This window comes from Theropithecus gelada, chromosome 20, assembly GCF_003255815.1.
Source record: "Theropithecus gelada isolate Dixy chromosome 20, Tgel_1.0, whole genome shotgun sequence".
Taxonomy (NCBI): Eukaryota; Metazoa; Chordata; class Mammalia; order Primates; family Cercopithecidae; genus Theropithecus; species Theropithecus gelada.
The window spans coordinates 14,290,943-14,305,493 of record NC_037688.1 but is presented as its reverse complement, the minus strand read 5'-3'; the positions used below and the strand labels follow the sequence as shown (position 1 = coordinate 14,305,493).

Sequence of the window (14,551 nt, the reverse complement as noted above, 5' to 3'; positions counted from 1 at the left end):
AATTTTTTTTTTTTTTTTTTTTTTTTTTTGAGATGGAGTCTCACTCTCACCTAGGCTGGTGTGCAGTGGCACGATCTCAGCTCACTGCAACCTCCGCCTCCCGGGTTCAAGTGATTCTCCTGCCTCAGCCTCCTGAGTAGCTGGGATTACAGGTGAGCACCACCACCCCTGGCTAATTTTTATATTTTTAGTAGAGATGGGGTTTCACCATGTTGGCCAGGCTGGTCTCGAACTCCTGACCTCGTGATTCTCCCTCATCTGCCTCCCAGAGTGCTGGGATTACAGGCATGTTCTACTGCACCTGACCCAGGGATTTATTTTATTTATTTTAGTTTACTTTTTAAGCAGGTTTTTTTTTTTTTTTTTAATCAATGTCACTCCGATTGCCCAGGCTGGAGTACAGTGGTGTGATTTTGGTTTATTGCAGCCTCGACCTCCCTGTGTCTAGGGTGATTCTCCCATCTTAGCCTCCCAAGTAGCTGGGACTACAGGCACACACCAGCATGCCCAGCTACGTTTTTTGTGTTTTTAGTAGAGATTGGGTTTCACCATGTTGTTCAGTCTGGTCTCGAACTCCTGAAGTCAAGCAACCCACCCACCTTGACCTTCCAAAGTGCTGGGATTATAGACATGAGCCAGTGGGATTTGCTTTTAAATAAGGAATGCTCCAGTTAAGTTTCTTTCAGTATAGGTTGAGAATACTTTATCCAAAATGCTTGGGACCAGAAGTTTTAGATTTGGGATTTCTTTCCTGGATTTTGGAATATTTGCATATACATAATGAGATATTTTGGGGATGAGACCCAAATGTAAATGTGAAATTCCTCTGTTTCATATGCACCTCATACACATACCCTGAAGGCAGTTTCATTTTTCCCTTAGGGACACTCAGTAACCTCTTGTAAGTCTGCATTTTGACTGTGACTCATTACATGAGGTCAGGTGTGGAATTTTCCCCTTGTGGCACCGTGTTGGTGCTCAGAAAGTTTTGGATTTTGGAGCATTTCAGATTTTGGATTTTTGCATTAGGGGTGCTCAGTTGTATTTACAGTTTTTCAAGCCTTTGTTAACTGAAGTTGAGAAGTTATATGTATAACACAATATTATTTATTTATTTATTTATTTATTTATTTATTTATTTATTTATTTGAGGCAAGGTCTCACTCTGTTGCCCAGGCTGCACTGTTGCCCAGTGCAGTGGTGCAATCACAGTTCACTGCAGCCTTGACCTCCTGGGCTCAAGAGATCCTCCCACCTCAGCCTCCTCAGTAGCTGGGACTACAGGTGCACACCATCCCACCTGGCTAATTTTTGTATCTTTTGTAGAGATGAGGTTTCACTATGTTGGCCAGGCTGGTCTTGAACTCCTGAGTTCAAGCAATCCCCCGACCTTGGCCTCCCAAAGTGCTGGGATTATAGGTGTAAGCTACTGTGCCTGGTCAGTATTTGTAATTAACATATAATCATTATAATGAAGGCATTTTTCTATAAATAGACATGTAATGTTATTAATAATCATTAAGGTGTTTTAAAAAACTTTGTTTACAATCTTAAAATAATTTTCAGTTGCTTTCAATCCTTTGTAGCTTTGGTTACAAAGTTCACAACAGCTTTTCTCCTTTTTACATAAATTCCCTTTTTAGTATCAGTATACTCAAGCTTTTTTTTTTTTCCTGCTTAGCCATGTTAATTTTCAAATCTTCATTTAAATTAAAATAGGAAGTGGTTGTCTATGGGTGATGGGATTATAAGAGACTTTTACTTTTTTTTTTTTTTTGATAAATTAAAGATACACATTTTTTATACCTTATTTGAATTCAAAGACTTATTTAGGCTGGGTACAGTGGCTCATGCCTGTAATCCCAGTCCTTTGGGAGGCCGAGGCAGATGGATCACTTGAGCCCAGGAGTTCGAGACCAGCCCGGGCAGCATGGTGAAACCATGTCTCTACAAAAAAATACAAAAATTAGTGTGGTAGCTCACACCTGTAATCCCAGCTACTTGGGAGACTGAGACAGGAGAATAGCTTGAACCTGGAAGGCAGAGGTTGCAGTGAGCGGAGATTGCGCCATTGTGCTTTAGTTTGGGCAACAGAGTGAGACTGTCAGAAAAAAAAATAGACTTTTATTTAAAGAGTTTGAGAAATAGTAAATAATACTTTTTTTGTTTGATAACTTGAGATGTGTGTGACAGTGCTGTTTTCAATAGAGAAATGTTTAAGTGCCCCTAAATTTGTTTTTTTCCTCCATCATTACTCTCATGGTAGCCTGCTTGGCCCTCTGTTAAACTGCTTACCATGTTCTATCTCTTGTAGATTCTAAAAGTTCTTTGAGTTTAGGGTTCAGAGTTCCATCATTTTTCTGATTTCCCACATGCCTCGAACAAGTGCTAAATGTGTTGCATTTATTTTTTAAATTCGTATTACTACATGTAAAAACAGGAAGAATTCTTTTAAGAAATTGCGTCGTAATAAAGCTGGGGCATGTTTGTCTGGGGGATGTGACATGAGGGGTTGTGGTTTTGTCTTACAACATTTCTCTTAGTTAATATGGCTGAGATTGACTGGTTAGATCACAATGAAGGTGAGTCTCTTTAGCATCTATTTCATCACCTTAAAAATGAACATTTCAAGTTACCTGAATTGTTTTTTCTTTTTTAAAAATTTTATATATTTGTCAGTAGGGGCAAGGTTTTGCTGTGTGTTCCAGGCTGGTCTCAAACTTCTGACCTCAAGCAGTCCTCCCACCTTGGTCTCCCAAAGTGCCTGGATTACAAGTGTGAGCCACCACGCTCCTGGTGATCTGGACCATTTTGAATAGGCCTGTTACACAAATTAGGATATTTGGGGCAACTAGTTTCAGCTTTTGTTCCTGGTTGTTTGAAGGATTTAAGTACTAAAACAGTTTATTTTTTCAGCAGAACTATTTTTGTTTCAATCCATTAAAAATATATTACATACTTTGGCCCATTAGGCAGACAGAATAGAACTAAATTTAATCATTTGTAATGAATCAGGGCTGCCCTTAACTGTTCTCCCAAAGGAGGGATGGTGTGAGGTACTAAACAGACCCTGGGGTGATCTCAGGGATCTTGCTTTCTTTTTTTTTTTTTTTTTTTTTTGAGGTGGAGTCTTGCTCTGTCACCCAGGCTGGAGTGCAGTGACCGAATCTCGGCTCACTGCAAGCTCCGCCTCCCGGGTTTACGCCATTCTCCTGCCTCAGCCTCCCGAGTAGCTGGGACTACAGGCGCCCGCCACCTCACCTGGCTAGTTTTTTTTTTTGTATTTTTTAGTAGGACGGGGTTTCACCGTGTTAGCCAGGATGGTCTCGATCTCTTGACCTCATGATCCTCCCGTCTCGGCCTCCCAAAGTGCTGGGATTACAGGCTTGAGCCACCGCGCCCGGCCTCGGGATCTTGCTTTCTTAAATTACTCTCTTCTGTCCCCTTTCTTTCTTCTTTAAAATTATCATTTGCTTTTAAAAGTAGAGGGAAGAATGACTTGGCAAGGGTAATATGGTAAATGTAGTGAATCAGAGGCAGAAGCAGCTTTACATTGAATTGGAGTTCCTTTTCATTTGCTCTCAACAAGTCATCTGTACTGTTTTTATCAAGGTCCTTTTGGCTTTTTGGAGTCATTCAGAGTAATGTGATACCCCACAGTAATCTCTGGGTTGGAGACAGCCAACTCTTCCATTTTGTAAGCATTAAGATTTGGTGTTCAGGTATAAGGATATTCATCATTTAGGGTTTTATTTTGTTTTGTTTTGTTTTTTAAGTTTTCTCATAGACTGTTGAAGAAGGCCTTAGTTTTGCATTGGTATCCCCAGGTTGCCTTTCATCTCTTAGCCCCTCTCGCCAGTTTTCTTTTCCTTCTGTTTTCCCCATTCCACCCCACTGCAGTGCCACAGAAGCTTTACTTCAAAGCCAGCACCAAGCATGGAGCACATTTATCTTTTGGTTGAAAGATTTTTCCATTCCAATAAATGTTAAAATATTCTCTCTGTTATATTTTTTGGTTATTAGTTTCTCATGATGAGACTTTTTTGTGACCATCCACGCTCCTACCCCTGCCTCCTATTTGTTTGGCAGGGCAGAATCTCTGGCTGCTGGATTTTACTATTCATGGTAACTTCAATTTCTAGAACAGTTTTCTTTAAGGCTATCAAAATAATGTTGGAAATGAGGTACTTGGGAAGGACCTGCAGTTTACAAGGTTCATGTAGTTTTGCACAAAGAGTACAAAGTATACATACAATTCAGTTAAGGATGAAAGATAAGGTGGCCTGCTGGAGGGTGCATATTGGAAGAAGAGCTGTGACTTAGTTGGTGAGCTGGTGCCTCTCTTCCCAATCCTTACCCCTAACACCCACTGCCCAGAACAGTGTGCCTTTTCAGATATTACTTATCTTGCATTGGGAGAGAACCAGAAAGGCTCAGTCACTGGAAATGATGGCTGAATTCCTAATATGAGATTTTTAGAGCTGCTTTTATTTTTCAGCAGGAAGAAATAAACTTCCTTTCTCCGATTTGTTTACAGGTTCTAGTAAATACTGCTTGCTGTGTTTTGATGTTGGTGGCTAAGCTCATCCAGTGTATCGTGTTTGGCCCTCTTCGAGTGAGTGAGAGACAGGTAAGGCTACACTGAAAGGATGGATTCTTGTGACTAGATTTTTTTTTAAACTTTGTATTTCTTATGATTTCAGATGTGTGGAAAAGTTCCATGAATACTACAGAAAACTCCTATATACCCTTTATCCAGATTCGCCCGTTGTTAATATTTTGTTCCATTTGCTTTAATAGTCACTTTTTATTTATACATACTTTTGTTCTGATTCATTTGAGAGTAAGTTGTGGACATCATTACCCCTTTACACCCTCAATACTTCAGTTTGCATTTTCTAAGAGCAAAGGCATTTTTACAGCACAGTGATTAAAATTAGGAAATTTAACATTGAAAAAATACTTTGTCTAATCCACAGTTCATATTCAGTGCAGCCAAGTTGTCCCAATATTGTTTTTTATGGCTGTTTTTCTTCATGATTTTTAGGAATGTCGTTTTTAGAGAAGCCTAGATTTGTTTGATTTTGAATGATCATAAATGTCACTCTGCAGAATGTGGGTTCTTTTCCAAAAGAATTTACCAGGACAATTTTCTCTGTGGGAAGGTGAATTAAGAATTCTAAAAGCATAAAATTAGGAGATTTGTTCTTGTTTTGAGTGAGATTGTCTGAAACTGGAAAGTGACTCAGAACAGGCAGGGAACGCTTTCAATGAAGAATTATGCCACAAGCATACCGTATAGATTGGCAGTTCCCTGAGGATTTGAGTGGGTAGGGTGTAGAATATTTTTTTTTTTTTTTTTTTTTGAGATAGAGTCTTGCTCTGTCACTCAGGCTGGAGTGCAGTGGCTCAATCTCAGCTCACTGCAACCTCTGCCTCCCGGGTTCAAGCACTTCTCCTGCTTCAGCCTCCCAAGTAGCTGGGAATACAGGTGTGCACCACAGCTAATCCATGTATTTTTAGTAGAGACAGGGTTTTGCCATGTTGGCCAGGCTGGTCTCAAACTCCTGACCTCAGGTGATCCGCCTGCCTTGGCCTCCCAAAGTGCTGGGATTACAGGCGTGAGCCACCGTGCCTGGCATGGTATGTTTCAAAGTAAGAATTTAGAACTGGCCTTCAAAATCACAATATAAGAACAAAACTGTGTTTTATTCTATCTTATCCCAGTGATAAGACACAGGAACCTACTACATGAAAAGCACAACAGCAGCTTTACTTTGTATTCAGAATGTTCCATTCTTTCCTTACCTACCCTTTTCAACCCAAATTTCCTTTTATAAAATCAACTGAAGTCCTGGTTTAGAGCTGACATGTATTACTTGGTGGTTGAGCCCTTGAATGCCGTTGTGAACAGGACTGTTTTGTATTCCCAGAGATTTTTCATTAGTTAGTATTCAGTACTTTCTCCAGTATCAACTCTAGAGGTCTCCCAGATAGGTTCTAAATGCTGTCTTTTTTTTTTTTTTTTTTTTTTTTTTTTTTGGAGACAGGGTCTTGCTCTGTTACCCAGGCTGGAGTGCAGTGGTGCGATCTCTGCTCACTGCGATCTCAACCTCCTGGGCTGAAGCAGTCTCCTCCCATCTCAGCCTCCTGAGTACCTGAGTGAGACTACAGGCATGTGCCACACCCGGCTAATTGTTTTGGTATTTGTAGAGACAGAATTTCATCATGCTGCCCAGGTTGGTCTCGAACTGTTGAGTTCAAATGATCCGCCCGCCTCAGCCTCCCAAAGTGCTGGAATTACAGGTGTGAGCCACTTCTACTGGCTTAAATGCTTCTTTTGATACTTCTTCAAGTTTTTCTTCAAATTTTTTATTTGTAGACCAGAAATTGGTCAGGCCAGGCAGGCTTGGTGGATTGATCTGGCACCAGTGGGCTTTATATACTTTCTTTTCCCTAAAAGGTTGGTTCTATCAGGTTGAAATTTATAGAAAGTATAACCTTGGAGTATTTTAGAGATTTTTTTTTACTAGATCCAGAGGTAATTATAATGAGCCTATTTCTTTTTTTTTTTTTTTTTTTTTTTTTTGAGACGGAGTCTCGCTCTGTCGCCCAGGCTGGAGTGCAGTGGTGCGATCTTGGCTCGCTGCAAGCTCTGCCTCCCGGGTTTACGCCATTCTCCCTCCCGAGTAGCTGGGATTACAGGCGCCTGTCACCTCGCCCAGCTAGTTTTTTTTTTTGTATTTTTTAGTAGAGACGGGGTTTCACCGTGTTAGCCAGGATGGCCTCGATCTCCTGACCTCGTGATCCGCCCGTCTCGGCCTCCCAAAGTGCTGGGATTACAGGCTTGAGCCACCGCTCCCGGCCTAATGAGCATATTTCTTATCCAGCTCCACTTTTGGTTTTTTCAGCATCGATCGCATCTTCCCTGCTGTTCTATGTTGGTTTATTTGATGTTTAATGTCATCCAGTAGCATCAATTAGGAACCATTTTGAGTTAGAAATCCCTAGGATTGACATGGGTTTGCTCTGTGGGTGCTTAAAGTTCTAGAAATAGAGTAATGCTAGAGGCAAAGACATCGAATATCTAAAATGATTAAAATGTTAAGTGGAGGTTTAGAGCAAGGAAGCTTTTTGATTTTTTTTTTTAAGTGCTTAGTGCCTAGTATGGCACTTGTCTAACCATTTCACATATATTATGTATAATTCCCCCCAAAATTCTATGAGGTATATGCTGTTATTGTAAGACCTATTGTATAGATGAGGAAACTAAAGCACAGGGATGTTAAGTGACTTTCCCAAGGTCACACAGAAACTAAATGGCAGAGCCAAGTGGCAGTATCATTCAAAACCAAGGCACAAAATGTCCTAAGTTCACCTTGTACTTTCCCTGCATCAGGTCTGGAAACAGACATTCACCAGTGATTCCTAGTTCATGTTATTGGGCAATGATATTTAGAAGCCAAGTTGTATACTGACTGAGTGTGCTCATTGTTACTGGGGTGTCTCTGCCCTTTTGGTGGATCGAGTTAGGGCATAGTCTATGAGTTTTTTCCACTTTATTTTGTTCTCTACGAAAGATGTCTGGTCAGAGTACAGTGCGTTTAAGTTCTCAAAATCTTTAAGGAGTCACATTATTAATTTGTAGTACATTTTGCTTTTTTCTGTTTATTTTTTGAATTTCTGAAACAATTACATGGTTCCAAATTACATATAAAAGCATTCTTTTGGGAGACAAAGGTGGGATCACTTGAGCCCAGGAGTTTGAGACCAGCCTTGGCAACAGAGGGAGGCCCCATCTCTGTAAAATATATATATAAAAAACATTAGCCATGATGTCATGTGCCTGTAATCCCAGCTACTCAGGAGGCTGAGGTGGGAGGATCACTTGAGCCCAGGAGATTGGGGCTGCAGTGAGCTATGACTGGGCCACTGTACTCCAGCCAGGATGACAGAGTGAGACCCTGTCTCTTTAAAAAAAAAAAAAAAAAAAATATATATATATATATATATATATACACTTAGAATCATGCTTCCATAATTATCCTCTTCACTCAGTTCTCCCTGAGCCCCCTAGACGGCTTGATAGTCTATTTTAACATGTGGGGTGAACTAGACCCTCCTTATTGCTCTCCTATTTCAGGGTTAGTGAAGATTGTTAAAACTGGAAGCCCTCTGTGTAAAAGAGTACAGTAAAGCAAATATGCATACACACTGCCCATGAGAATATATACTTACAGGACTGATTTGGAAGTTAGGTAGATTTTACTATAAACCATAAAAACATTTGCAATTTTTGATTTGACAATGCTGAAGTAACTCATACAAAGATACATACAAAAATATTCAGCACAATTTTTTCTTTTTTTTTTTGAGAACAGAGTCTCGCTCTGTTGCCCAGGCTGGAGTGCAGTGGCATGATCATGGCTCCCTGCAACCTCCACCTCCCAGGTTCAAGCAATTCTCGTGCCTCAGCCTCCTGAGTAGCTGGGATTACAGGCATGTGCCACTGCTCAGCTAATTTTTGTATTTTTAGTAGAGACAGGATTTTGCCATGTTACCCAGGCTGGTCTCGAACTCCTGGGCTCAAGTGATCCGCCTGCCCTGGCCTCCCAAAATGCTGGGATTTTGTGTGTGAGTCACCACGCCTGGCCCTCATTATAATGTTTCTTTGAATGGTGAAAATTTTAAAACAGTTTCAGTGTCCATCTTTAGCCATTAAAACGGTATATTGGTATATTCAGAGAATATTCATTGACATTGGTAAGGTTCTCACAATACGATAGGTGAAAGAAAGCATTGTGCAAAAATTAATGTGTCTTGCACATAGGGAAAAGACAGGAAAATTCATAAAAATGTTAAGGCATCATTTTTTGTTTTCTTTGTCCTTTTTATGCCCCATTTATTATGGGCTGGCAAGTGATTGTGTTATTTTTTAATTTAATAATTTTTTTAAAAAAGTCTAATCTTTTCTATTGTGTGAGAATCTGGAAGGTAGAAGTAGTAAAAATGATAGCCCTTACCATTCTTTTTCATTGTGCATTAAAAATGTAAGCATTTTTTTCTTTTTTTTGAGAGATGGTCTTGCTCTGTCGCCCAGGCTGGAGTGCAGTGGCATGATGATGGCTCACTGTAGGCTTGACCTCCTGGGCTCAAGCAATCCTCCCACCTTAGCCTCCTGAGTAGGTGGGACTACAGGTATGCACCACCACTCCCAGCTAATTTTTGGTTTTTTTTTTTTTTTTTTTTGGTAGAGATGGGTTTTCACCATGTTGCCCAGGCTGATCTCAAACTCTTGAGCTCAAGCTGTCCACCTGCCTCGGCCTCCAAAAGTGCTGGGATTACAGATATGAGCCACTGCGTTGGGCCTATTTCTTAATACATAAGTTACTAAACTCATATCACTATCCTTTGAATAGCTAACATACCATAATTGATTTAGGGTTATAGTCCAGAGTTTATAGATTACTTTCTGGGTGTCTTACCTCTGTTCAGATGGCTGCTTTTTGTTTTTTCTTCTGTTTTCTTGAGGACAAGTGTTAGAAAGCCAAGTGTGGAATACATCTTCCATAGAAACCAGCTTTTGTTATGGTAACTTCCCTCAAATGGGGTAGGTGTGATAGTACTCACCTTCATAAACATTTTTCTTTTTTAGCATCTCAAAGACAAATTTTGGAATTTTATTTTCTACAAGTTCATTTTCATCTTTGGTGTGCTGAATGTCCAAACAGTGGAAGAGGTGGTCATGTGGTGCCTCTGGTTTGCCGGACTTGTCTTTCTGCACCTGATGGTTCAGCTCTGCAAGGATCGATTTGAATATGTGAGTTTTTAGCCAAGCTTTTTGCTTGCTTAGTCACACGTTTGCCAGCTTTGAATTGTGTAACGTGAATGAGCCACAGCAGGCATGGTCAAGGTGGCTCTCCTGGGAAGACTTCTAGATCAGGCCCCCATTGCCTGTTTCTTGAAGAACTTTCTACAGCAGCCAAGAGATGCAGAATCGTAGTCTCCTGGTGAGCTTTCTTCCCAATCCCATAGTGTTTACGTTACAGCTCACGTGGGGTCACTTCACCTATGCAGACTGTTTTGTTCACGGTGCAAGGAAACCTTGATACATAAACAATAAAATCTGGTCTTTTCTAGATATTTTCTGTTCCAGTCTCCTTCTGTCTCCCCCAGCTTACCCTGGTTCCTGGAGCTCTTCTTTCTGACTAGTTTATACTCTTTCCACCCCGGGCCAGGACTGAATTAGTTCCCTTAGCTTCCTTGGTTGCAGAAGTGAATCCTTTTATGTCTGGTACAAGATCTGTCACTTGGTTTCAGATCATAGCTGTAGGGGTGAACCCCCACCCATTAGTGACCTGAAGTAGTCTCATGAGTCCCAGATAAATGTGCACCTACAATGCTGCCCCTCAGTTAAACCCACTCCAGGGCCTTGTTTTTCCCTGTCTTTACCCAGTCCACATGGACCTTGCACCTTGGTGTGAGTTAATCTCACTCTCAAACCTTTATTTCTTTCACATTCAACCCTCATTTGAAGCCACAAACAGGAACTTCTAACCTCCCAAACTGGTTTTTTTAATCTCCGCCTGCGACCTCATGGGTTACAGCTCCAGGCCTTCTTTTCAGACAGTTGCCTCTCCTTGCATAGTGCTGACATCACATTGTAATAGTGGTAAATCTGCGCCTGGATTGCATTTCAGTTGTTCTAGCCCTAATAGACTGGGAATGCCAATTTCAGAGAGGAGGACTAGAGCAAGATTAAGAAAGAAATACAACAGAACAGGCAGTGTCCTGAGTCCTGTTGAAGGTGAGAGGAGAGAGTTGTATACCCTCAGAACATTGCTTCTAGGGGTTTATAATCCCAGTGCTAGGAGGATCCTTGAGAGTAAGGGATAAAAATATAATGCATATTGTTATATTCAGTATATTAAATGACAAGGATCTCTAAATATCAGCTCATGCTCATATTTGGGTTATTGTAGAATAGGACCGTATAGTAGTGGGATGCTTTTCTGTGCTTAGCACAGAACCCTAAGTAGAGAAGCCAAGATGGACCTTGAATTTCTCAGTGAAGTTCAACACTTCCATGAAGAAGAATGAGCAGTTTCCCACTGTGTGCATTTCAGCTTTCCTTCTCGCCCACCACGCCAATGAGCAGCCATGGTCGAGTCCTGTCCCTGTTGGTTGCCATGCTGCTTTCTTGCTGTGGACTGGCGGCCGTCTGCTGCATCACCGGCTACACCCACGGAATGCACACCTTGGCTTTCATGGCTGCAGAGGTGAGATGCTGGACGCAGGACTTTCTCAGATTGTGTTTCTGTCTGTTTTCAAGGAAGCTGGATGTTTGACAGGTTATTTTCACCCAGGAAATGACAGATGGATATTTGGTCTTTCATTTTAACAAGCATTTCAGTTCTTTTTGTGTGCTGGGTACTGGTACTGAATGCTTTTGTGTGGTATTTTATGTAATTCTTTCTTTACATAGGGGATAAAGAGTTTACAAAATGATGAATATGTAAATCTTGAAGGAAAAATCTGGTCTATTCATGAATATTTTAAGATTTAAAAATTTTTTACTCTTTTAAACCTTTCTGAAAATACCAATTTCTGTTCAGTAGAAATAAAAATTTTCCAGCCTGGCCAATATTGTGAAATCCCATCTCTACTAAAAATACAAAAAAAAATTAGTTGGGCATGGTGGCGCACGTCTGTAGTCCCACGTGCTCGGGAAGCTGAGGCAGGAGAATTGCTTGAACCCAGGAGGAAGAGGTTGCAGTGAGCCAAGATCACGCCACTGCACTCCAGCCTGGGTGACAGAGCGAGACTCCGTCTCAAAAAAAAACAAAACAAAAATTCTTTGTATGTCCTTATATTTAATGGCTGTATTTGGTTTTTCCTTAGGCCAAAGGCAAAATACCCATAATTAGTATTATTAATTAAAAAATGAGATATTAGATAAACTGAAGCTAATTGGCTAATATCAAAACACTTACTAAATTTGAACTACTAATTGGGAATTTGGTAGAGCAGAGTTAAAGTTTATTTCTGTTTGACAGCATTCATTTTGGAGTACATTTAGTAGTGTAAGTAAAATTAGAAAAGGAACATTTAAATATATAATGTTAATTATCGTATTATAATATAATTAAAATACAATAGTCCTAATATAAACACTAGGATATGTAATCTTAGGTGAATACTTTCTGTATTTTAAAAATATGCAACTGTATTTCATCTTGACACAAAACCTGTTGAAAAATCTATTTATAATGACTTATTTGCTTTAGGTATATTATATTGCAAAGCACAGTTAGAATGCTACTTACATTTGCCTTCTTTTGGTTCTCTAACTTTCAACTAATATTAGTCCAAACTTTGAAAAGGATATACCTAAAAATAAACCCAATTAACTTAGGCCTGTCAGATCATACTATAGTATATACTTTTATTTTAGCTTGTTAATGTTTATTCTTTTAAGATAATTTATCATATTACAGATTTGATATTTTAAACTAAATCATTTCTTATATTCATAGTGTTTCTCCTGTAAAATATTTTTCACTTACAAATGGGAATTTAATCTAAAACATAAACAATGTAATAGTTTTATTCTACTAGATTAAGAGGACTTTTTTCTTAATGAAAAAAATATATATATATTTTTTGAGACAAGGTCTCACTCTGTTGCCCAGTCTGGAGTGCAGTGGTGCGATCTCGGCTCACTGCAACTTCCACCTTGTGGGCTCAAGTGATCCTCCCTTTTTAGTCTCCCCAGTAGCTGGGGCCACAGGCATGAACCACCATGCCAGGCCAATTTTTGATTTTTTTTGTAGAGATGGGCTTTTGCCGTGTTACCAGGCTGGTCTTGAACTCCTGAGATCAAGCAATCGGCCTGCCTTGACCTCCCAAAGTGCTGGGATTACAGGTGTTAGCCACTGTGCCTGGCCATCAATTTCTATAATAAAAAATACCCTTCAAGACCAGCCTAGCCAACATAGAAAGACCTTGTCTCTACAAAAAAAAACCAAAAAAAGCCACGAGAGGCTTATTTTGTCTGCCCCTCCCCTCCCCCCTTCCCCTTCTCCCCTTCCCCCTCTCCCCTCTCTCCTCTCTTCTCTTCTCTTCTCTTCTCTTCTCTTCTCTTCTCTTCTCTTCTCTTCTCTTCTCTTCTCTTCTCTTCTCTTCTGTCTTCTCTTCTCTCTTCTCTCTTCTCTTCTTTTGCTTTTGACAGAGTCTAGGGTCTGGCTCTGTCACCCAGGCTGGAGTGCTGTGGTGCAATTTCTGCTTACTGCAGCCTCCACCTCCCAAGCTCAATCCATCCTCCCACCTCACCCTCCTAAGTAACTGGGACTACTGGCACGTGCCCCCATGCCCATCTAATTTTTGTATTTTTTTGTAGAGATGGGATTTCACCATGTTGCCCAGGCTGGTTTTGAACTCCTGAGCTTGAGCAATCCTCCTGCCTTGGTCTCCCAAAGTGCTGGGATTAAAGGTGTGATGTGGCTGGCCTTATTTTGCTTTTGCTTGCTTTCATTCTTTTTTCTGCTGGTGGACAAAGGGAGTGCACAAAGCACTAGGGAGAGAGCAGGTCCTCATGTCTACGATAGCAGTACCTGAACTATACTTGGAGTTACAGCATCACCCTTCTGAGTAATCAGTGATAGTGACTTAATGCTGTGTGAAATAGAATTGATGGTCAAACTACCAGGATAAACCTCAAGATTGTAGGGGGATTCCCAGGGGATAGGTGTAATTGGTTGTCACTTATTAACAGGACTTTTCCTTAATAAAAGTTGAGTTTCTATGTCATAAAAATATTTTATGGAACTTTGAAGCAGAGAAAATAAAATAATGGGTAAACCTGAACAATCTGCTTTTTAATTGAACTGAGAAATGTTTGTCTTTTATCATTTTATAAAAATAAGTTTGGTCTGAGCAACGCTAAATTTTACTAAAAAGAAAATATCCTTTTTTATAGTCTCTTCTTGTGACAGTGAGGACTGCGCATGTGATTTTACGGTGAGTGAAACTGGAGAGGGAGGTGATTGAGGCCTACTCATACAGTTGATTTTAAGATGTAGCAGGTATGAAATATATAAAAATCTGACTAAATTACAATATGATTAAACCAAATTCAGTTGTAACAGTAAATTACTAAGGTGTTTTCTCTCTTCATTACAGATACGTAATTCACCTCTGGGACCTCAATCACGAAGGGACGTGGGAAGGAAAGGGGACGTACGTCTATTACACAGACTTCGTCATGGAGCTCACTCTCCTGTCCCTGGACCTCATGCACCATATTCACATGCTGGTAAGTTTCCTCAGAAGAAGCTCTAACAGAGGGCAAGCCTTTCAGAATCAGGAACAGTAATGGTTTCTTTATTAAAAAATGAAACTTCAGGAATAAGATGCGGATGGACTACTTAAAAGACTAAAAATGGCCGGGCGCGGTGGCTCAAGCCTGTAATCCCAGCACTTTGGGAGGCCGAGACGGGCGGATCACGAGTTCAGGAGATTGAGACCATCCTGGCTAACACGGTGAAACCCC

At 40.4% G+C, this 14,551-nt stretch overlaps 1 protein-coding gene across 3 annotated transcripts in view; it reads left to right on the top strand.

Annotated features, from left to right (window-relative positions):
• Window positions 1–14,551, top strand: part of AMFR (autocrine motility factor receptor) — a 58,243-nt gene that overhangs the window by 7,114 nt on the left and 36,578 nt on the right. For all 3 annotated transcript variants that reach the window (XM_025370625.1, XM_025370624.1, XM_025370626.1), the window contains exons 2-6: window positions 4,538–4,630; window positions 9,656–9,820; window positions 11,127–11,279; window positions 13,979–14,019; window positions 14,182–14,314. In XM_025370625.1, the coding sequence (XP_025226410.1) occupies window positions 4,538–4,630; window positions 9,656–9,820; window positions 11,127–11,279; window positions 13,979–14,019; window positions 14,182–14,314 (585 nt within the window). The remainder of the gene's footprint in view (window positions 1–4,537; window positions 4,631–9,655; window positions 9,821–11,126; window positions 11,280–13,978; window positions 14,020–14,181; window positions 14,315–14,551) is intronic.